Source organism: Vidua macroura, chromosome 5 (genome assembly GCF_024509145.1).
Source record: "Vidua macroura isolate BioBank_ID:100142 chromosome 5, ASM2450914v1, whole genome shotgun sequence".
Taxonomy (NCBI): Eukaryota; Metazoa; Chordata; class Aves; order Passeriformes; family Viduidae; genus Vidua; species Vidua macroura.
In genome coordinates this window covers 51,759,023-51,782,576 of record NC_071575.1, presented here as the reverse complement: position 1 = coordinate 51,782,576, position 23,554 = coordinate 51,759,023, and the positions used below count along the sequence as shown (strand labels likewise).

General features: G+C 40.8%; 1 protein-coding gene across 8 annotated transcripts in view; it reads left to right on the top strand.

The window, feature by feature from the left end:
* CADPS2 (calcium dependent secretion activator 2) overlaps nt 1-23,554 on the top strand; it is a 284,824-nt gene that overhangs the window by 122,673 nt on the left and 138,597 nt on the right. For all 8 annotated transcript variants that reach the window (XM_053977635.1, XM_053977634.1, XM_053977633.1 and 5 more), the window contains exon 7: nt 15,005-15,116. In XM_053977635.1, the coding sequence (XP_053833610.1) occupies nt 15,005-15,116 (112 nt within the window). The remainder of the gene's footprint in view (nt 1-15,004; nt 15,117-23,554) is intronic.

Sequence of the window (23,554 nt, the reverse complement as noted above, 5' to 3'; positions counted from 1 at the left end):
ATGGGAACATACTATCATTTAGTACTACACATGACATTTTCTTGTCACATACTTACACAATATGAAAAGATCATATCTTGATGATGAGAAAACTTTAATAGAGACAGGATATTTATTCTTCATGTGAACAAGACAAATAAGACGATCATATTTTACTGCCAGTGATTGTAGAATCTTATTAAAAGAGCTATTATATGTTAGAAGTATGTGAAGAATGCATGATTAAATCTGACTAGAGGAGGCAGGGAACCTCAGTCAGTACTGCACAAATAAAATAAATGCTGCTCACATTATTTTTATGCCATATTCTACCATCATTAATTCCATAAAGTATTTCACAAAAGATAGTTTCACCAAGTTTCAGTTGGTGCCTTGATTTTATGATTACTACTTTATATTGTAGAAGAAATTTTTCATCTCTCTTATTACAGAGAAATATGAATTATATACAGACACTTAAAAGACATCTGAAACTCCACTGGATAATAACATGAGCAACCTAATTTTAACTGTTCTTGATCTGCACAGGGTTTGAACTAGGTGACCTCCAGAGGTTCCTTTTAGCCTGAATTTTATGATGATTCTATGATTAACTCCCAAAATAGTCAAAGTCTGTCTATCTAAGGGACTTGTGAAAGCCACTACTGTTAGAAGGGAATATTCTGTTTTCAGATAAAGAAGCATAGCATGGAAGAAATTGGGATGAAAAGAGATAATTAAGGTTGGTTGTATTCCCTGCTCTATTTGGATAGTTAACAATAAACATAATCCTTATATACCCTATATAATACATGCAGCAGCATATAGAGAGTATTAATCCTCCTCATCCAGCGACACCACTGGAAAGAATAGCTATGTATCTGTCTTCTTTTAAAATGTAATATTATGTTACATGTCTCTTGCAAGACTGATACCAGTTTTATTTCACTGTGCATTTTGGAAATCTTTGGGTTTGAAGATGCATGTCCCACCCATGCCTTTCACTATAACAATCAGAGCTCAGAGGAAGACTGTTTACACACTGCTTAATGCACAAGTTGTATCTGTTTCCTTTCTCATTCCCACCTGATCCACAACAAATGCAACTAATATCTTGCAGACAGGTATAAGCTTTCTATAACATCGTACTAAAGCATATGCAGATATGTGATCCAGCTTAAAATTGGAAGGTCTTTGGCTATGAATAGTATGGTGAAGCCAAGGCTAATTAAATCTTGCTTATAAGCAAAATGGTTTTGATCAGGATAAGCCTTATTCTAATATATCTACCTGGTCTCTGGCTGGGTCAAGCTGAAAGCAAGGGCAGCGTGTAAAATATCATCTAGAGGGATGAGGTCTGTCAAAGAAAAAGGTGGGGGAGAAGGTTTACCTCAAATTTTACCTCCCATCTTCTCCTGGAATATTTCAGTAGAGTGAATTTGAAATTTGTGTTTCAGAGTGGTCTGCACCTGTCTTATCTTGAAAAGTTCAGTTGTTGTTTGTGGGCAATAGTTGACATGAAAACAATTCCTTTAGATCCTTCTTAAATTTTGATATGACCTACATGTCCGATTTTACATGTTAAAAATATCCTATTGTTGTATCTTGATTTAAAGAGACCTTTCAAAAATTTGCTTATATGTCTTGTAAGCATATGTAAGTATGAAACAGGTACATTCAAATTAATTACTAAACATTTTACTAGATATAGTGTTTGAATTGGAACAATTCAATTTAGTTTATTGTTCTTGTTTTGGGTAAAGAGAAATCTTGAGGAAAAGGATTTGAATCAAAGAAGTTTCTGCTTTTGAATCCTGTTCAGACTAAGAATACTTTATACATCTCAAATGCTCATGACATTCAGAAAACTGTTTTTCACCCCACCATGGGCAGACTTTATTTGCTGTTACTGTGTTAGTATGGACATTGATCCTCAGAGGTGTCGAGAGGTCCAGTACTTTTAGAATACAGAATAGTCCGCTGAACACATGAAGAAAATATATTTCTAGATCCTGAAATTGCTTAATAACTATACATCATTTAAGGTGTGAGTCTACAGGTTAATGTGCCTCTTTGAAAGCAATACCAGTGGATTGAGATTAGGAGGACAGCGAAAACAAAGCAGGGTAATGTGGACAGCAGATAAGAGCAGTACGAGTCAGAAAAAGCAATAAAAGGGGTTTCAGAATAAAACACACCAATTGGTCTTATGCCAACTGGAATACTGACATTTTCTGATTTTATTCCTGGCTCTTTCCTGATAGACTGTGCAGGCTTAGTAGATCAGCCTTGTTTGTGATTTGTTTTCCCACATCTTTAGACTGACATGACAGCCTCTACCTGCTTCATCAAAGTGCTGTGAGTTTATCAATGTCTGTACAACATTTTGAAGATTTAAAGTGTCACAAAAATTCAAAGTAACACGAAGTAAATAGAAGTTGCAACTTTTAACAATGTTGTGATGGATTCATAATTATGTCTTTCAAGGAAAAAGTGAAATAAATATGCATATAGAAATTTCAAGAGCATAGATCACCATGTCTTGCCCTTGTGTCCATCATCAGTGTCTAGATGAGTTTGAACCTTGGTGGGAAACAGGAGGTAATGCTTCTCATGAATTGTTCACTTAATATGAACCACTGGTTGCCAGTGCCTGGCACTGTGTCAGTCTAGATACATAACCATGAAAATTTTCACCCTGGCTTGTGTCTTGGTTCCTTGTATTGAAAGTGAGATGGGAAAACAAGACTAATAATTTATTCATACTGTTTTATGTTTGTAATGACAATACTTGTCATAATAGCATTCTGTACTCTTAGAATGCACTTTTCTTCTTTTCAGTGTAGGAACCCTAAATGAGTGTTTTTACTTAGTTGCTTATTATGCACTGGACCCCTCTTTTGGTTCGCTTTTCTGGTTTCTATTAGATACTTTTTTGTTTGAAAGAAAAACTAGACACAGTTTTCTTGTGATTTTTTTACAAGCATTTTTTTCATACATTAATAATTTTTAATGCTTAAAAATAAATACATGATTGTGCATAGATCATTTTTAGCTCTCAGATAAACGGTAATTTTGAGCTCTGTTAATTCCTTTATTTAAAACAGTTATTCTACTGAAAGCAGATCCTGAAAAAAAGATCTGCATACTAACAGATTATTCTTTTTTTCCTTCATATTAGTCTAGTTGTATAAAGGAGCATTACAATATAGCATATCCATCAAAACACTGTATCCCTGCCATTGCTGAAATTACAATTTGGAGCTTTCTGTTCCTTGAGAAAAAAGTTTCAAGAAGGGATTCCCAGTGTTTTGTAACAATCACCCTAAAACCCTTTAATTTTGCTGCTGAATCCACAGAAAAAAAAAACTACAGAAACATTTACTTTTTTTGAGTGACTACACTAGATAGTAACTCAACAATACATTCAGAAATTAAGCGATGGGCTGCTTAGTGTGTGCAGCTGCAGATGCTGAACACAAATTTTCTAGAAGTACTGAAGAGATGGTTTGTTAGTCTGCATTTCAAACTATTTGTGTGCCAGGTCAAAAGTTCCCATACAGACAGAAATAAATGATAAAGGGTAAAAGACAGTAGTGTAGACTCTGCTTAGGTGGCATCAAAGGGGATCTCTAAAAGTAATTGTGTGACTTTCCATGCTTATATCAAGACTTACCTTTTCGCTGTACTTGCCCTTCCTCCTGTCATTCACCTCTGTAGAACAATTTCTTTTCCTCCTATCTACATTTTGTAGTTTTAGGAACACTTTGATTGGGACCTCAGGGTTAAAACCATCACCATGGTCATTCTCCTTCAATAGCTGACAGCCCATAAGATAGTTCTAAATAGAGAAAGTATTTCTGCCAAGTATCAGTGTTTCTTCAATAGGTATTGTAAAACAATGAATCTGTAGTTCTCCTCAAGATTTGTGCTTAAAATAGTGGAGTCACAGTAACACAGGGAAGAACAGAGTCACAGAAGATTAGGTGAGGTCAGTAATGAAACGCCAAGACACATGGCTACCTCCTGGTTCAGTTTGCTTGAGTGTGGGGCTTGTCTGTGCTTCTACTGTGAAAGGATGTTCTGATTTGTTTAGAAATTTCTTTATGCCTTGCTTTTCAGGTGCAGTTGAATGTGCTTGCTCTGAGCAAGGAAATTATGCTCCTTGTTCTTCCATTAAAAAAATGAGTAATTTTAAAATAGAGAAACAAAAAATATTTTCCAGGGAAAACATTTACAATCCCATTCTAAATCCCATTCTAAGCATTATAGAAAAATACAAGCATAGCAGCTCTTTCCCTTGAGGTTCCAAGCATTAATTCCAGATCTCACTGATGTACTGGAGGATGTATAAATAAATTATGTGTATGTATATATATATATATATATATATATAGTGGTTGTAATGTTGCGTATAAGGAATGATCTTCACCCCATTAAATCCTTAGTGGTGCACAATAAACTTCTGTTGCATGTGTCATACCTTTCAATATCATTTTTCAAAGGGAGAAGCTGCAATGTTCATATTATTTTGTATGGTGGTCATAAGAAAAAATAAACATGCTTTTGGGCTGTATGAGACAGCTGTTAGAATTAAATCTGTGATTTCTAGTGTAGCATCCTGGTGTCATTCATTAACAAATGGATGAGTAATTTTGTGTTCAGAAGAGAAAATTAAATGCTTATGATATTTTTCCAAGTATCAGTGGGGAAGAACTAGTAGCAATTAGCACCAACTAATACTCTCTTTAGGAGTCTCAGTAAAAACACCAAAATCAGATAAGTATGGATTTAACTCTATTTTTATTTGTGTGAGTGGAGCCTCCTCATCAAATTATAGATTTATTGTCAAATTGCTGTGGGGTGACTTGCACTGCTGGTACAGAGCCTGGCTCATGGTCTCACATTTTCTCTCTGAATCTGTGCAGTTGGACCTAATGACATGCAACACTTCATAAATTCCACACTCACACAATCCTTCACTAGCAGCAGAAGGTTTGTCAGACCTGGATTTGAAGTGTTGCAATGTATCAGTGTACTTGAATTTGTCAGGAGGTGCTGAGCCTCCTCTGTCCTTTAATTTCCTGGCATTTCATCTTACAACTTGCGCTGTGAGTGTGATTTCTAACCTGAGGGTTATAGATACCTGTTTTTATACAGTTGAAGCTTGTTTCTAAACAAAATAGAAACAGCAGAGTTGGTATAAGTTCTTGACATAGTTGAAACACAAAGATATTGCAGAGACCTCAACATACTATTTCCAGTCCAGCTCCAAGATGTGCAAAGATGAAGTGCTGGTACATCTCTTACTCCTGTGGAGTAATAAGATGCCCAACAAATTGGCTTGAGTGGGTCTTCCTGCTCATTCCAGCTCTGGCCACATCCCTGTCTGGATAGCAAATAAGAAAACTCTTCCAGAAGGCCTCTTAAGATAATTGAATTAAGAGTTAAGAAAGACGTTGAGGTTATGTAGAAGACTCAAACCAAGAAAGATGCAAAGGATGGCACCAAGGAGACCAATACACTCTGATACTGGTTTCAGAAATGAGATTTCCATATTGCTGAGGACAAAAAATGGTGTAAAATTTCTGTAGAGTTGGTATTTTATCAGAAATAAAATATCCCAATAAATAGGGCTAAAATAAAATTTCTACATCTTTGCTTAGAATAAGAAATTTCATTACATTCACTCCCATGATCTCATAAAACAAGTTTTGCCTAACAGAGACCATGAGTTAAATGGAAAACCTGAGAGAGAAATTTGCTGCTGTTTCCAGTATATGAAATGTGTTCCAAACTGAAGTAGAAGAATAAATTCCCTTAGAGGGGTTTCTGTGACACAGTGATAAATCTTCAGCTGAAATAAACATTCACCTTCTTGCTGGCATTAGGTACTTTTGCAGTGAAGGGAAATAAACTTTGGCAATATATTTTGTCTCTAATTACTATATCAGCCCACGTACCTCTGACAGCAGCAGAGAAGTATGATGAAAAGACTGTGGCTTTGTGGTTGAAGATGAACAAACATCAAATCACTGCAGTTTCTATAGTAAAGAGAATGAGTAGGTAAAAGCAGAAAAATTATTTAAACAGAGGGAAATTATGTGGTGAAATGAGAGCCTGAAGAGGCAGAATTAGGGGTTTTTTTTAGACTTAAAGTTGGTAGTTTTAGAGATATCTGGTATGCTACATGGGCTGCATGGGCATGTGCTGTGCTAACACTGCAGCAGTTAGTGTTGAAGTAATTGTTACTTTCAACAGTTTATCTAGCAAGATTGAAAAAAACCCAAACAAATAGCCATACTGTAATGGTAGTTATTTAATATAAATATTGCATGAGATCCATACTTGTTTTGTCTAAAATTTTGCACTTCCCATTTGGTCACTTTCAGCACCAAAATTGTTCACATTAACAAGAATCAATAACCAATACTCAAAAATCAATGGCTCCTCCAAAGGTGTGGACGTGGTTGCTTTTTTGTTTTCATTGTTTACTTACATTTGCTAGTTAAAACATATGCTGTTACAAAAATGAAGCATTACATTTTTCTTTGTAATTAAGATTTACTAAAGGTACACTGTTTGTAAATAACAGTTTTATAAGATAGATTAATTAATTTGCTTGATCTTTCATCCTTTCTTCCATCCTTCCTTCAGGAGCTCCATAGCAGAGCAAGCTTTAAGTAAACTATCTGCAGTATACTTTGACTCAAACAAGATCAAAATGGGTCAAAAGAATTCCTTCTCTTTTCATAGAAAGCCAGGTTTCAACCTACAGGTTCATCTGTATGAAAAGTAAAAGTCAGCTGTAAGATTTATTTCCATGCAGAAAGTATTTCAGTTACCGATGTTGAAAATTAAAATATAAAGAAAAGCAGATTTTCTTTATTCAGCATTCAGATTCTGGAGACCACATTGTTAGTTCCTATTGAAAGCAGAAAGTATTTCAATTAACAATTTTAAAGTTTTTGTCTTATGAATAATGTGAGCAATCTTTTGTATGGTGGTTGACTTTGATATATGTGGTTCAGGAAAAAAGTCCTTTCTGGGAAGTACTGTGTTTTCTTCAGGAAAAGTATCAGGGTGCAAGCCCAAACGTAAAGAAAAGCATTGATTTGTCTGACCTATACATAGCAGCTTAACTTTTAAATTTAAAGGAGATACTCACTCCAAAGAGATTAAGCAAATGTGAGAACCAGAAATATTAATGCTTTAATAGGGGTCAAAAATTCATTTTACAGGCAACAAAATTGTTTTGGAAGAAAATAATTAAATTTTTGAGAAACAAAGTGGATGTAATTATACTAGCACATAAAATCTAATAGTTGAAACAAGAAATCACAGCAATGGTGATCAAGATTTTCAGCATGGTAATTACTATTCAGGTATTGATTTCATTAATTATTAGGTATTCTCCTAACCTATTTCCACCATTAAACTCACCAGCTCTTTGAACAAATATATAGATCTAGAATAAATATCTAAAAGTATGGAAAAAGAATTGGTGGAATTTTACAGTGGAAATAACAGGTGATTGAGTAAAATCTTGTTTATTGGCTAGGAATACTGTATTTACAATTTTGGCATTGTAGGTAAAATTGATGCAATTTAATTACATAGTTCTTAGTCACAGCTGATGATAGGACAGTACTTTATTCAAAGTTATTGTTTGCATTTATGTTATGTAATAAATTTTAAATTGATCTGTATGCTAGAAATCTGATACCATTTTTTTATACTCAGATATAGAAGCTGAAAGTGTGATATCCTTTTAAAAGGAATTTGTTTACAATGAAGTATTATTCATAAACAGGAAGAATAAACAGATTGTTGATTCGTTGACTGGAGTCTGGCCAGCTGTGATAAAAGAAATAGCCAGGGGAGAAAATAAAGGTGAAATCTTGGGCTCATATATAATTTCAGAACAGTAAAGTGTTGCATCCTGGAGTTTGGGTTTAGATTAGGGTTTTTAATTTATGTTAAAATAAGTCAAGTTCTGTAATCCCACGTTTCCCCCGTGTCGTTCCCCCCTGCGGTTTCTGGCCCCACGCTGCCTCCTGCCGGATCTTACCCCTGTGCCGCTCCTGTAACCACCCTGCCATCCGGCCCCGGGAAACCCCGTGCCGGCCACCCCAAGCCACACAATCCCGCTCAGCCCAAGGCTCGGTGCCCGCCCCTGCGGGGTTCTCTGGTTGGTCGCTGTTGCTGTCGTCACCGCCACAGCAGCCGCCCCTATTGGGCGGCAGGCCGTGGATCCTCTCGCCCCGCCCCTCCATAAAATCCTATCCCACCGGCACCCAGACGCCATTTTCTCCCATGCGAGTGTCGGGAGCGGTCGCGTCTTTCCATCGAACCGCGCCACGTGACCAATAAACCGTTCCTGCGAAGCACGGAGTAAATGGACAAATTCCTTACCTCTTTACCGGATCCCTAGCGCACGGTAACAGAGGCTGGCCAGCCCACGCGCCCGAGACACGGAGCCGTGTCCGGGAACCCGCAGCAGCAAACCCCGGCAGCACGTGGAAGCAACGCCACAGCCGGGCTCCCAAGAGCCGCGTGCAGCCGGGGAGAGCGAAAACCCATGCCGCAATTGGTGCCCCAACGTGGTACTGAGGCCAGCGCTGAGCTGATTACGTGGACGGAGGTTCACCGCAGAGCTCCAGGAACGGCGCTGGGAGCCGCCGCCGCCAGCCTGGGGCCGCGCACCGCCACCAAGGGGGGAGCACCGCCGCCAAGCCAGAGCGGGCAGCGGTCCGCGCCGGATCACCGCTCCGTGCCAGACGGAAACTGAGAGCAGGGGCTCTCCAAAGTACGTCAGTGAAGTCTCCGTCACCCACGGGGGACCAGACAGTGTGTCCTGCGTGGGACAGGAAGTGCAAACTTTCGCAGCCAAGAGGGCAGCAGAAAGGACACTTCTTGGGACTCCCGGACCCTGGTGGCAGCTTTTCTTTGCAGAGACTTCAGTCTGGTAAGTATTAGTCGTGGAAACATGTCCAGCTAATATGGCGAGGGCTGGCCATGTTCCCGAGGTTGGAACGTGCGGCGCGCAGCACGAACGGCAGCCGCTGGAGTCGCCTGCGTTTTTTTGCTTTTTTTTCTTTTTTACTGCCCCAGGGGTGAGATGGTTTGGGTGGAAGAAGCATGGGGACCATGCTATCTGCCCAACAAAAGGAATTTTATTCCCAAGTTAAGGAAATCCTTTCGGTGAAGGGCCCCTACCCAAAAAATGTAGTGAAGAAATTTGTCCAGTGGTTGTTCTTTGCTTTCCCCCATCTGTCTACCGAGGACGCGCACAAAACAGAATTTTGGAGCAAGTGGGAAAAAGGCTAGCAGAGGGGATCGGTAGGGATCCCTCCATAGAAGACTGCTTCCCTAAATTCCATTTGTTGATCTCAGATGTAGTAAAATCAGACCCCGCGCGAAACTCGGTTGGGGAAAGGAAAGAACCATCCAGAAAATCTGTTACTCCCCCTGAATCTGTTTCCCCATCCCCTTCTCCTACCCCTTCTTCCCCTAACCCGGGTGGGCGAGGGGGGGCACCCCGTCGATCTGAGACGCAGGGCAGCTCCACAAACGTGGACCGTGCGCCTGGCTCCCCCAAGCCACCCCGGCGTCCCTGCCTTAGCGAGATCAGTTGATTCGCTGAGGCCACGACCCTAAACCCCTTTTCCAATCCCTTTTTCCCAGTCGAAAATCCCAGTTTCGGCGCTACCCCACACAGTTCTGTTTCTTTAAACCCCTTTCTTTGTTCCTCTGAGGAGGCCGAGGCCACGTGGTTGATCCCTTTGTCTTCCCAAGATGGAGGGCAGCCACATGGCAGGGTCTCTTCTTCCCACAACCCCTTTCTGTCCTTTGTTCCCGGTGTCCCCGCCTTTGACCCAACCCCAACCTGCCTCCCTGTGGGCGTGGGCGCCGCCCCCTCGGGAGTTCAGGTTACTCCCTCACCCATTGTTCTCCCTCGAATGGGTGTTTCCTCGAGTCCTTTGCATGTCGTCCCTGCTGAGTCATCGACTCCACCCTCCCCCACCGGGGAGAGCTCTGCCATCTCCACCCCGCTGCCTGAGGGAGGCAGCCCCCGTCCTGTTGCCCGCACCCTGTCCCCACCTTCCCATGGGTCCCGGAGAGCCGGGCGGGGGGGAAGGGGGGGGGGGGGGGGGGGACGGACGGAAACCCCTACCTCCAAGTTCCCATGGGCCCCAGACGTCTGGGCAGGAGGAAAAAGGAGAGAGGGGGGAATCGGAGCCCCTGCCTCCACATTCCCATGGTTCCCAGAGACCCAGGAGGGAGGGGGGAACAAGAGCCCCCGATTCTGCAGTCCCATGGTTCCCGGAGACCTGGGAGGGAGGGAAGCAGGGGGATGTGGGTCTCTGAGCATTTTCCAGATTCCGTGGAACGGGTCGAGCCGACAGATGAGAGGCATGTAGAGGGATCGGAGGTTCAGGACAAGTCTGTCCTGGAAGCGGCATCCATGAACACTGCTGCCTTGGATGCCGTGCCTCCAAAGAACGCTGGTCCGAAGCAGCCTCCAGCAAGACGCCAGTGCTTCCACTGTAATCAGAGGGGACATTTTGTTGTTCAATGTCCATTTCTAGGCAGGGCACCCCCAGGGACAGTGGGAGGGGGAAGAGGGGGGGAGGGAGACCCCATTCCCCCAAAAAAACTGGAAAAACAACGCGCACCTGCCTCACGTGAAGATAAAAGTAAGGCAGGCCACAGCACCTTAAGGGGAGCTGTGATTTACCAAGTAATTGTGCAGGTGGTAGTTCAAAACATCAGGGTGCCTTTGAGTGCGGCAGATGATCCCACCAATCGGAGGGTTGCATCAAACCGCAGGCGACGCAAAAGAAAAAGGACCCTACGATCTCCTCAAAAAATGTTTTTCCCTAAAGCCCCAGGAAAACTTTCCAGCCACCCCAGTCTGTGTGTGTCCCAAATCCCCATGTTTGTAATAAAGTTGTCCCAGTTTCCCTATCCCTAAACACCCTAAGAAGAACCAGCCCCAGTACCATCTCCAGGCCCTCTCCACCTGTGTAGCAGTCACTGCAGTTGCAGCACCCAGAAGAAGCTGGGAGAAGAGGCCACCGCTTGAGAGACTGAATCAACACCACTGCTTTCTTTTTATATTTTATTAAGCGGGGAGATGTTGCATCCTGGAGTTTGGGTTTAGATTAGGGTTTTTAATTTATGTTAAAATAAGTTCTGTAATCCCGCATTTCCCCCGTATTGTTCCCCCCCGCGGTTTCTGGCCCCACGCTGCCTGCTGCCGGATCTTACCCCTGTGCTGCTCCTGTAACCAGCCCCCCATCCAGCCCCAGGAAACCCCGTGCTGGCCACCCCAAGCCACACGATCCCGCTCAGCCCGTGGCTCGGCGCCCGCCCCTGCGGGGTTCTCTGGTTGGTCGCTGTTGCTGGCGTCACCGCCACGGCAGCCGCCCCTGTTGGCCGGCAGGCCGTGGATCCTCTCGCCCCGCCCCTCCATAAAACCCTATCCCGCCGGCAGTCAGACGCCATTTTCTCCCATGCGTGTGCCGGGAGCGGTCGCGTCCTTCCATCGAACTGCGCCACGTGACCAATAAACCGTTCCTGCGAAGCACGGAGTAAATGGACAATTCCTTACCTCTTTACCGGATCCCTAGCGCACGGTAACAGAGGCTGGCCAGCCCACGCGCCCGAGACACGGAGCCGTGTCCGGGAACCCGCAGCAGCAAACCCCGGCAGCACGTGGAAGCTACGCCACAGCCGGGCTCCCAAGAGCCGCGTGCAGCCGGGGAGAGCGAAAACCCACGCCGCAGTAAAGAGTATTTCAAAATAGGCTAGCTTATGTACACATGCATGCTTACTCAGTCTTTCCTTTATTTTGGGTCATCCTTAATAAATATTGAGTTCCTGGTATCTTGTTATATTCATGGCACAATCTTTACAGATCAGAATTTTATTTCTAACAGAACTGAAGTTTATTAGGATGTGTTGACAGTGCAAACTACAGCTAGAAAGGCCATTCTTTTTGCTACACCTCATTTCATACCGACAAAACAAAAAATGCAAATTGTTATTAGCATGAACATTCATGCAAGTTAGACTAAAAGTTGGAGTTTGGATTAGGCTGTCATTTCTGACTTCTGCTTCAGTTGTTGCCTGATGTATTAATACTATGTATAATAACATAATAATGTGCTTTTAAATATACAGCATATATAAATATACAGCATATAGGTGAACTCTATCTAGATAGGAGTATTGGGTCTCTTATGTTTTTCTTGGAAGGAGCAAACTAAAATCAACATGATATCACTATTTTGGCTGCTGATTTGAAATGGTATTAATTGATAGTGATACCTCTGCAAAACATGAAGCTTCAAAGGAGCAGGACTTGTGTTCTAGTAATACACAAGGAACAAAAAGATGAGCTATTTGTACTTTGCTGTTATATTGGCAGCTGATAGGAACATCAGATGCTCACAAGCAAGTGTGATAGTAAAGGATGCAATCTTGGATTTGCCTTTCCTAACAGAACATGATTTCTCATGAGCTCTTTCATGAGGAATTATATTAAGACCTAGTCAGTAAATTCTCTGATCATCAGTTCCGACAGATAATTCACTTCCAAAGAAATGTTCCTGAGAGGCTATGGGAGTCAGCTGAAGTCCTAATCGTCCAGGAGCATGCAGATCAGTGCATGGAATATTTCTACCATGAACATTAAGCTTTAGGAATTGATTCAGGCCATTCTTTTTCAGCACAGGATTTTCACTTACTGCTGCAGATGGAACAAAGGATGAGAGAAGGATGTCAGTCAAGGCTGGTGATCAGATTCAGTGTTAAGGGTGATTTCTAGTACTACATAAGTGCCAACAACAGATGGATGACCCCATGTTACTCCCATTCACATCTGTGTCTCACTGTGCCTCTAAATTGGAGAAGGAGCAAATTCTCTCAGGTTCCCTGGGCAAGGCTCATGTGTGCCCCATCCCTGCCTGCTGTGTCCTGCAGAGATGCAGCGTGGGTCTCCAAAGAAAGCTGCACCACTCTCCAGGAAGTTCTTTGAACCTGATGCTAGGGTGCTCAAACCCCAGCAAATGCTGAAGCACACACCTGCTGCTCAGCTTGCAGCAGCTGAGTTGCTGCAGGTGATGCTCTCTTCATTGAATAGGCTGGGTCTGTTCCCTTCAGTCAGCATGACCTCTCCTTTCTCTTCTCTTTTGTATAAATTGATGCTGGCACTAGACCTTTGTAGAGAGGGTTTGGGTTTGTTTTGTTATTTTAATCAGAGTCTCTCTTGGGTTTTTTGTGTGGTCCTGTCCAATATGGCATGCACAGTTTAATGCCTCTGGAAACTCAGGAGCAAACCTGACAGCTGAGAGAGGATGCAGCTATCGAAGTGCTTAGGTTGTGTTTCCAAATTCAAGGCAGCATGCTTCCTGAATACTGGGATCTGGAGGCTAAACTGAAGATACAACTATCTCATCTTTTATAAAGGCGCTTTCTCCTCGGAAATTTCAGTTCCGTATTGTGACAAAACCTACCCCTGGCATCACCACTGGGAAAAGCAGTAGTGCTAGGCATTGTCTTATTCTGCAGCTGCAGCATCTATCATCAGATCATAAACAGGCTTTCTCTCACTCAGGAAGGCAATTTGTCAGAGTTCCTATTTCAATTACCACTTTGCTGAGGCTAAAGCTATGCACACCACAGACAGAGTAAGCATCTATCTAACCTAGTCAGAGTGAAGAAGACAGAATTTAGTGCAAGATTCAGTTAATTTGTGGTGAACCTCACTTTCAGAGTCAGGCATGTTCAGCCACCTGTAGGGCTGGTTTATACAGAATTGCTGCTTCCTTAAATCTTCTTGGTTTGATTGAATATTACTTTCTAGACTTGGTCTTGAAGTTTGTCACTCATGCTAGTTGAAGCATTTCCTTTTGCCTAATAGATCCCTTTGCTGGAAAATTGCTACTCTATTGCAATACTGGAGAGATTGTGTATTCTTGAATGTAAATGAAAATTATTGCTTTTCCTAAATGAGGGCCTAAGATTTTGGCTTGTGTAATACATCCTTTTATAGAGCATACTCTTAAGGTCATCTCTTTTCTTTATTTTATTAGTTTCTGATAATTGTCATATCTCACACAGTGGACAAAAGAAGGAGAAACTGGAGCTGTGCTTGCTTTTTGCATTTTGTTTGTACCTACTAGTGTAATCACAATCAGTTTAATCAGTTAATGCAATGAGCTCCATGTGGTTGTCCAGGATAATGGAATAGATCATTGAAGGAAGTTGCAACCCAATTTGTATAACTTTAGTTTTTTGTACCACTGGCACACAGGGTGGTGGGGGGGGAAGGCTGGCAAACCAAGTGTCTTAACTGAGATAAGAGATTAACAACTGGAAGTCTCTCTGTCTAATTAAAGTTCTCTAAAAGCATGGAGCCTTGTGGCAGTAATTATTTGGCAGAGTTGTAGTCACTCTGATAATATTTTTTTCCTATTATTTGCATTTGTGTTTACATTCTTCCTACATTCTAAGTTGTAAAATATATATAAGATTTTATCTGCCTAAGTTTTCTCTGCCAAATTTATTCATGCTGCAGTTGCCCAAAGTGAATCGTGACATGGTTCTTTGCTAAATTAATTTCACTGGTAAGCAGAAGCTAGTGAATATGTTTCATAGAAAATAGATATCTCTTTCTTTGCCTTCTTGCTTGGTTCTTTTTTCTCTATGAAGGTATAATTTCTGTTCTTTGAGTTTTGTCATTAAAATTTTTTTGATTGATATTTTATGACAAAAGTCATACAGAAAAGCCCTGATTTGTTTTATTGCAGAGAAAACCCATTTTTTTCTATGTAGATATTTGATCTTGGATGTTCAAAAATGTACCTCCCTTTTCTTTCCCACTCTCCTCCTCCTAAAGCTTGAAAATTAAGTTCTAAGAGTGCATTGATAAATATTCTGCAGAAAAGATTACAGTCCTATCACTTTCAGGCCTGTGCTCAGCCCCAGTTAAATTTTGTTGGTTTTTTTATTGCAGATGGGGGACCCAAGGGGATTTCACCACTACTCACCCTCGGCCTGTTGTCAAAGTAAAACTCTTTACAGAAAGCACCGGGGTGCTGGCACTTGAAGATAAAGAACTGGGAAGAGTGAGTATTATGTGCACAGAAGAAAAATATGTGAGAAGTGATGGGTAGAAGTGTGAATATTGATAAAATGTGCCATAAAATGGTATAAGGCCTTCATTATCAGCCTGTTCTGCTGTGGCTCTACCAAACAGTACTTTCTTTATATAAGGGTGACTTTTACCAGTGTTCAAAACGTGGTAGGTTGACCTCAGTTACCTTTCAGAAACTTACATCAGGCATCCATGGTGGTTCTTTTTGTCTTGTTTAAAACGTTGATTTCTACGTGACATATCAATGCTTTTAACTATTCAAATTAGGAGTGAAAGGGAGAGAGGTAAGACTTGGCATGTAATAAATGTATCAAACAATGGGGGAAAGAAAAGGAACGAATTAAGTGGTAGAAGGATGGAGCAGAATGGGAGAGGAGTGAGGGATAATATGTGAGAGTAAAGTAAGACCTTATTCTTATACTCCATGAGCTTTTTCTCCATTTTTGTGTTTTCCCTATCTTGGCAGGACAATCTGATATTGGCTCTGTTAGTCAGAGGACAGTGCTAATAATGCCAAGGTAATGGGTTCAATCATATGGGCCATCCACTTAATAGCTGGATCCTTCTGGGTCTCTTGCAACTTAGACTATTCTGCAAATTCTGTAAATTTATCCTTCTTAGGCCAAAATCAAGAGCTGGAGAGTGCAATGTATCATAGAAACAAGAGGGTAGGGTGAATGAGGCCTAGAGGCTCTGCAAATCTCCCCCTCTTCTCCTGTAGAAATTTTCCCCTCTCACATGTAGCACATGAAAGATAGCTCACATTTTAATGTTTAGTTCTACAATCAGAGTCCTGGCTGTTTCTCATTCAATCGAGCACAATTTGTTGGAAAGAGCAGGGCTCTTGTGCATTTTGTGTCCTCTGAGCACAGGTGGTTACACAAAGACACGTTGTCCCATGCATTGTGTCACTTGTTAAGGTCAGGACTGTATCTTCAGGATTACTTCTTGCCTCATCTCATATCCCTTTTAGGGGCTTCCAAGGTCCTTTGGTCAAGGTGCAGGTGGGATCTGCATGGGGAAGGTTCCCATGGGGGCAACACCCTGGAAAGAGCCAGGCAGGCAGTGTGACAGGCACAAAGGCACCACAGGTGTGCAGCTAAGCAAACCAGAGTCACCAATATCTGGATTCAGAACAATAAAAGAGACACTGAAAGAGTGAAATTGCAGGAACTGCATGGTGTTACTAAACACAGAAAAGTTTTGTTTCTGTCCCTCCTTGCTCAGTCCTTTCAAAGAAGCAAAAGGGAAGTCAAGTGCCAAGGTGAAGGACAGTGGAGGAGGGACTATGTGGCCATTGTGAGCAGTAGCCAGCATACCCATTGCCAAGGAGTCAGAGAAGAAAGGAAGCATCATCAATATAAAGAGGCTAAGTATCACAAGTTTTAACAAGATCCTCTGTGTCTGCAACCTCAAATAGCCAAAGTTCAGGTACCAGCCTTGGTCGGCTTTCTTATGATGCAGCTTGTCTAAGTTTCTAGGACAGGAAGTTAAAAAGATTTCAAATTTAATTTTAAAAAATAAATACATTTCAATTGTAAAATATAGCTTTTTCCTGACTTGTGTTGTGTGGCCACAGATGATTGGTTTGTGGGTTTTTTACTCTTTCCTTTCCCTACAAACTCCTGTCTGCCTTCTGACACATCTGTGTTTGTCAGCTGGTCAAACCAGTTTAAAGAAAGTGTCTTGCTTGGGAGGGGTGAGGGGGAAGAGAAAAAAAACAGGTAATTGAGAGGGGATAGTGACCTCAGTGCCCTGTTGTTGGAATCTGACCCAGTTTTCCCAGAGACAAAGCAAGATCTATAAAAGATGAGATAGGGGAAGGGCAATCTTCTGTTTCTGATTCTTACTTTCCTGGTATTCGTTGGGAGGGAGACTGTTTGCTTTTATCAGATGCTCTGAGACATGGCAGTTTGTACCAGAATAAGCCTATTAAAATAATTTCTTTTTGCTGTTTTTCCCCCCTTGTGAAAAAGGATAAAGACCATCACATTTTTACCCCCTTGCATTAAAGCTTGTGCTGAGATTAGGAATAGCAAATAGGAGTATCCAAGAGATGCCTGGATACTGCTTTTCTATTTTATAATATACTCCTGATTTACTGAAAATACCCACATCCTTGCCAAAGTATACCTTCTGAGAAAGATAAGTCAATAAAAGATAAACCTCCCACAATGACCCTATGTACTGCACATGTCCTTAGCAGTGAAAAATAACATAAAAATAATAATAACTGTTGGCTGTGCAGTAGCCTGTTTGGGTGTCTGTTCTTCTGCACCTCCCAGGTCTGGTAAAACCTGTGGTTGCTGACAGACAACTTCCAGCTCATGGGGTTAGATCCTTAATTTAGAAGAAAAAGAAATCTTCTAACTTACTTCTCTTACTTCTCTGGTTTAACCAGAGTATTTGTGAGTGGTGGTTGCTAGCTTCAGAGGAAACTGGGAGAAGATTTGACAGAATTTTTACAAAATAATTTGCAGTTCTATGTATTCTTGTGGTACGCATTTTAGCTTACAAGCTCTTCTTTTGATGGTGATGTCTTTGTTTTCAGGTCTGAGAGATTCAAATTCAAGTAGCATTTGAAAAGATGTGGGATCAGCTTAATTTTTATAAAGTCTGGCAACTTTATGCATGGTCATTACAATGCAGTGACTTGCAGGAGTCCATCTGATCCAGCTAGGTTTCTTATCCTTCGAAAAGGTCTGAAGATACTTCCTACTGGCATTTTTCCTGTACTTAATAATTCAACTCAAACCTACCCCTTCTGAGGCAGGCTTACTGTGGACATTAATTTTCATCTGTCAAGTACTTTCTTAAAAGTGTGTGTCTTGACCTGACACCACTTTTCTACATTACTGAAGCTTGCATTTCCAATACCTTGCAGTTATCCTGAAGGTTTTATGGTGTTTAATCTATAATTAAAAAGAGAAGGCAGCATCAAGTTACATGATTTGAATTTTGAACTTCCATCACATATTAAAAGGTTTCTTCTGCCACCAAGGGTTCAGGTTTTTAGGAAGAGATCTAAGGTATGAAATACGGAGCCAGCAAAGGTGTCTCCAGTACTGGAGAGGAGAAGGTATTTCCACTGAACCCATCAGTGGGTGGTGATTTCTCTAACTTATGAGCTTAAGATGTAGACCCTGATATCAGCAGGCTCCTCACTTGCAGAGAAGACACCACTTATTTCCAGAAGTAATTAGCTCATTGGGGAGCAGAAGGGATGCAGGCCAGTGCTTGCAGTAGAGAGGACAGATCATACTTGCAGCTTTTTATACTCCATGTTTGAAAACTCAGGCTGGGGCCTCATAACTTCTGATGTGGAAGCCACTAGGTCAGCGCCAGGTGTCTGTACTTAACATCTTTCCCCTTCAAAGCATTTAAGATGTGGTTAACTGAAAGGAAGTAATATTTCCTATGTCCCTTGTCTGATATGGCTATCTTCCTCCATTCTTCTGGCTTCCTGCTGACCACTTTCAAAGAAAAATAAATCTTAACCTTTATTCTGTTCTACACAAACTGAAGAAGAGTTATACAAATTCAGTTTTTCACTGCTATTAAAAACAAAGATGTGTGCTGCACAAAAGGGGAAAGGATGTTATTTGGATTTGGGTTCTGCAGAACATGAACTTTTGGAGTGGTCTTTGTGTAGACTTCTACATACAGTGAATTGAACCGCTGACTTTAACTTCTAGAAAGGGAAGCAGGCTGCATCTTTGAAGCTAAACTTATTCTAATGAGGAAATGTTAAGAATTTAGTTTAGTCAAATATCTTTGAAATTTGTGGTACAGATTTTATGTGACTGATACTGATCTGGCCACTTGAATAATTTTTGTATGTGCATACAGAAGGCAGAATTGATGTTTGCATTTGTACATGAAATAGCTGAGAAAATGTAAAGAAGCCTTCAGAGTTTGGTGTAACTACTTCTGAAAAAATGAGCCTGGTGGTTCCTGAAACACAGGGATCTTACACCACTTTTGCTTGTTCAATACTTTGTGTATAAAGATGTTCCAACCTAGTAAGTAATTCAAAGTGACAACCCTTGTGTGTGCTTAGCACACATGTGGATACAATGTGGGAGCAGCAGGTGGTGTTTGATCGCTGATACTTTTTGAATATAAGAATATTTCAGCCTTGTTGCTCTGACTATTCAATTAAAAGAGAACTATTGTCTCACAGCCTGCTTGTCACAGTCAGCTGCAACCAGGAATAATTAGCTGTGCAGCTATGCTTTTTGTTTTGATTTTTTCTTTTCCTTTAGTGCTGTTACCCTGTGTTTGATTTAAAATTATAAAATAGCAGTACTGGCTAGGTACCTATACTCACAGGATTGATGAGTTTCTGAATGTCAACTGCAGTGGGCATGTTGTTTATCTTCTGTGCCACATTCAAAGGGCCCCTGAGCGGAGACAGTTTCATTCTGTGACTGCTAATTTAAAGCTTGCCATCCTGGGGATTGTGTTCCTCCATTGCAGTTTGAAAATTACTGAGGTTTCTCAGGCCTGAGTTCTTCTGTCTTTCTTTTTTAAGTTTGGAAAATTATAAGAGATTTCTTCCACTCCTCCCTTGTCTCTTGCCCCCCAAGCAATCTGCTGTCAGCACTCTGTGATGTCTGAGTGTTATTGTTTCCATTCTAACAGGGAGGTTCTCAGTAGCTTCTTTGAGAGTGCCTCTCATTGAAAATGCTTGAGATACTTTGCATTCAGGCCTTGATGTCTCTCTTAGATGTGGGGGAGAGGTTCTTTGGGAAGGACTCAAAGACTACTTTGATCAATTGCTAAGGCCTGTTAGGGCTAGTGTTCAGCCAGCACCATCAACAGAGGTTGATTGTATAAATTGTGAAGTCTTCCCAGTTCTTTTTCATCAGCAGTATTCTAGATAGCTCTCTCACTGTGTGCCTATTCAATTTCTCTTTTGTTTTTTGTTTCTTTTTAACCACCTGTTACCCAAAGCCTTGTCTTGGTGTTTCAGCTGTAGTGCAATCATAGCCAAAAAGCAAGAGAGCACTCAATAGGTGAGATGATGGAGCTTGCATAGAAAACTCATAAGCTCCCTTGGTGATCAAGTGCTTATTAACCCATTCTTTAGGGGTTCCCAAGGTGATAACTTTTCTAAGGGAATTACTGTCAAGAAAGACATCTCCTTTTTCCTTTTCTACCTCCAATTTTGAGTCTCTTCTTTATCTTCTTTTTCGTCATCCTCCTGGCAGCAGGGTGTCATGATTTAATGCTCAGGGAAAGTGAGTGCAGTGCTGTGGTTGGCAGGCTGCTGCTAGGGCATTCAACAGAACTTCTTGTCACACTGAAGGCAGCTTCTGGCTTTCTGACATTAGCCAGTCTTTGGGAAAGGGGCTGACAACACAGAACAGCTCCAAACTACCGAGTTAGGGCAGAAGGTATCTTGAGAAGAGTCAGTAGACATTTCTTTCAAAACCAAATGTCCCATAAGTGAGGCTGGGGCTAGAGTTCACTAACAACATAACATTAAAGGGTTTCTCTAGTCATCTATTTCATATCCCAAACCTTCAATAATTTTTGTTCTACAACTATTTTCAAATCAGTGAAACAGCAGATTTAACTAGGAGATTTTTCTATGATATTTGTTCAGAGGATGACCAGCAGCATAAATTTGCATGTGCCCAATAATAATGGGCACTTGCTTCATAACTTAAATTTTGCCTATCTTCTCTGTTTGCACTGGCATCTTTTCAAATTGCTGCATTTTAAACATGAAAGGAAATGCTTTTATTGTATTAATTAGTCCTGTTGCATGATGAAAGCTTCAACAAATGCAGTTGACTGATTGTGTGATTTTATGTGTCAGGCACTGTTATCAGAGCTTTAAATAATCACAAATTGAGGTAGAAATGTCTCTCATGGAGCATGAGATTTAGAGTGCTTCGTTTCTCTAGTTCATTGTGGAATTTGTTGCATGACTAGTAGTGTGTTGTTTATTCTAAACAAACATCACAAAGCTGCTTATGATTAAAACCACATGATGTATATTCAGTTCTCAACTGTTTCTAACTTAGCCAGACCCAAGGATACAAGGTTAAATTTTTTAATTCTTTGTATGGAATAAGATAAAAAAAGGAAATGCAGCAAAATACCCAGCATTTGTAGCACCATTTGTATTCTGAAAGAGCACATCAGGCATGAGAACTTTTGTCTCAGAAAATTTTCAAGCTTTCCTGTTGGAGACTATAGAGTTTGAAGAAAGGATAGGAAGCTGGATACCAGAAGCAAGAGCAACTCCCTGGGGTATCGGGGCACAGGGCAGGATTGGGAGATACCAGGGCAGCCCCATGCATCAGTAGCATCCCTGGGATGGGGCTAGGCTGAGGTTTGGTTTGCTTTCTGAAGATGACCCAGGCTGCATTATGAAGAGGAGACTGTGGATAGGCTGCATCTTTCTTTTTTTTTTTTTTGTCTGTACTGAAGGCGAGATAACAATTTTCTATTATAGCATGCTAAACATCACCTGCCTCTTCAGCCAGGGCATTAAGATGCAGATCTTCTTCACTTCCATCTCTTTTGCTTGTGACAGTGAGCCAAAACTCATCATAGTCAGCTCAGAATTACCATGATTACCAAGGTCTGGTGCCTAGAGTCTGAGATCTCAAAATGTCTCTTAGATCATCCCAACTTGAAAAATCTTTCTCACTCAAATACTTGGGTCAGAAGTGTGGGTAACTCCATCACTTGGGTTCAACTCTTGAATATCATGGGGTTTGGTGGACGTAGGGGACTGGGGAGCCTCCAGAACGTGAGGACACAAGTTGGCTGACACTCAGCCGCAAGTGTCAGGTGGGGGAAAATATAGAGAATATCTTGACTCTTGATTTTTCTCAAGGTGGTTACAGCTTGCTAGCCTGTTTGCCTCTTGCTTTCATGAGTCCCTTTTGAAGGCTGCATATTTTTTTGACAACAGGATAACTGCAGCCAGGAATGGTTACCTTGAGAGCTACTGGTACTCAACATGGGAATACCAGTAGGAGATAGTTCAGCACAGCACTTTTGACTCTGAATCTTTTGCTCAGTTATCTTCTCTGAGAAAGCAAGAATGCCTTCAGTTTTATTTGTTCAAGCTTTTAGAGTATTTTGAGCAACTCAACCTTTCTTTCATACCTTTAAAAGAAGATGTGATCAGTGAGCCAAAAATAGAATTAATAGTTGCTTGTCTGGATTGACTGTTTGGCTCAGGTGTGCTTAAATTATTTTATTGTGATCCAGATAGGGACCTAAATAAATAATGGAATCACAAAAATGGTGGTTAGTTTAGTTGTCAAGTGATGTTAGCTTCAACGTCTTGTACCTGTCAACTTTTAAGGTCAAGAGAGAAACATTTTCAGTCATTCACATCTAAGAAACAATATTTTGAGAGCATCACTTTACACAAATACCTACAAGCGATGCTCTACAGTATTTAAAATTTCTGTGTTTATTTTTCATCCAGATGAGGAGAGGCATAAAGTGAACCTGACACTTTTTCAGTTACAGTGTGGTCTGAGGAAATGTAATGCTAGATATAATTGGAACATGTGGTCAAGTATTTTTTAATGATTATGTGATGATTAAATTTACTGAATTATCTCAACCCACTCTGTTCTGATACTATTAATTTGCCTTAAATTAGTTGAAGCAATGCAATGCACAGCAGCTATGTTTGCTGTGTAGCTTTCTAGTCATTAATAGTTCATTATACTTTTTAATGTTGATTACCTGTTAGTAAAATTATAGTAAACACTTTCCTGTACTAAAAACTCATTATGCTCTGTGCTGCTGCTGAATAAACTACCATGGTGATATCCACAGGTATAGCAATAAAATAAATCAAAATAAGATAAAATAAACTTCAGAAATATATGATGTAGTACAGAAATATATTATTCAGTAGGAATTCTATTAAATTTATAAAAGTTTTAGGCACAGTGAGGGTATCCTCTAGGTTACTCTTGTATCTGCCAGAGAAGACATTTGCGTTGATACCATTTCATTTTTTAAAGTAGATTATGAAACAACCAGAAGATTTAAATCCTTAAGGAAATCTGAGACAGAATAACTTTAGGAAGTTTCTCCACGGACAATGGCAATGACCTCACATTGTTCCATAGTGAAGAGAATGCTTTTAATAGAAATTTCAGCAATTTTTTACTTTTCTTATCAAGGAGAAGTTGCCAAGTGTTTTGGTTTCAGAGATTTCGTGGGAGCTTGCAGCTTGTGCCACCTGAGGCTGTGGTACACCGTAGCTATCAATGAACTTAAGGGCAATATTGGTATGAAGGTTATTTTGAAGATAATTAATGCTTGTCAGATGCTGTGTGTGTGTTTTTGTGTAACAAAAAGTTTGATTACAAAGTTCTTTCAAGCTCTCATTGTTTAAAGCTGGAAGGCATGACAAAATGT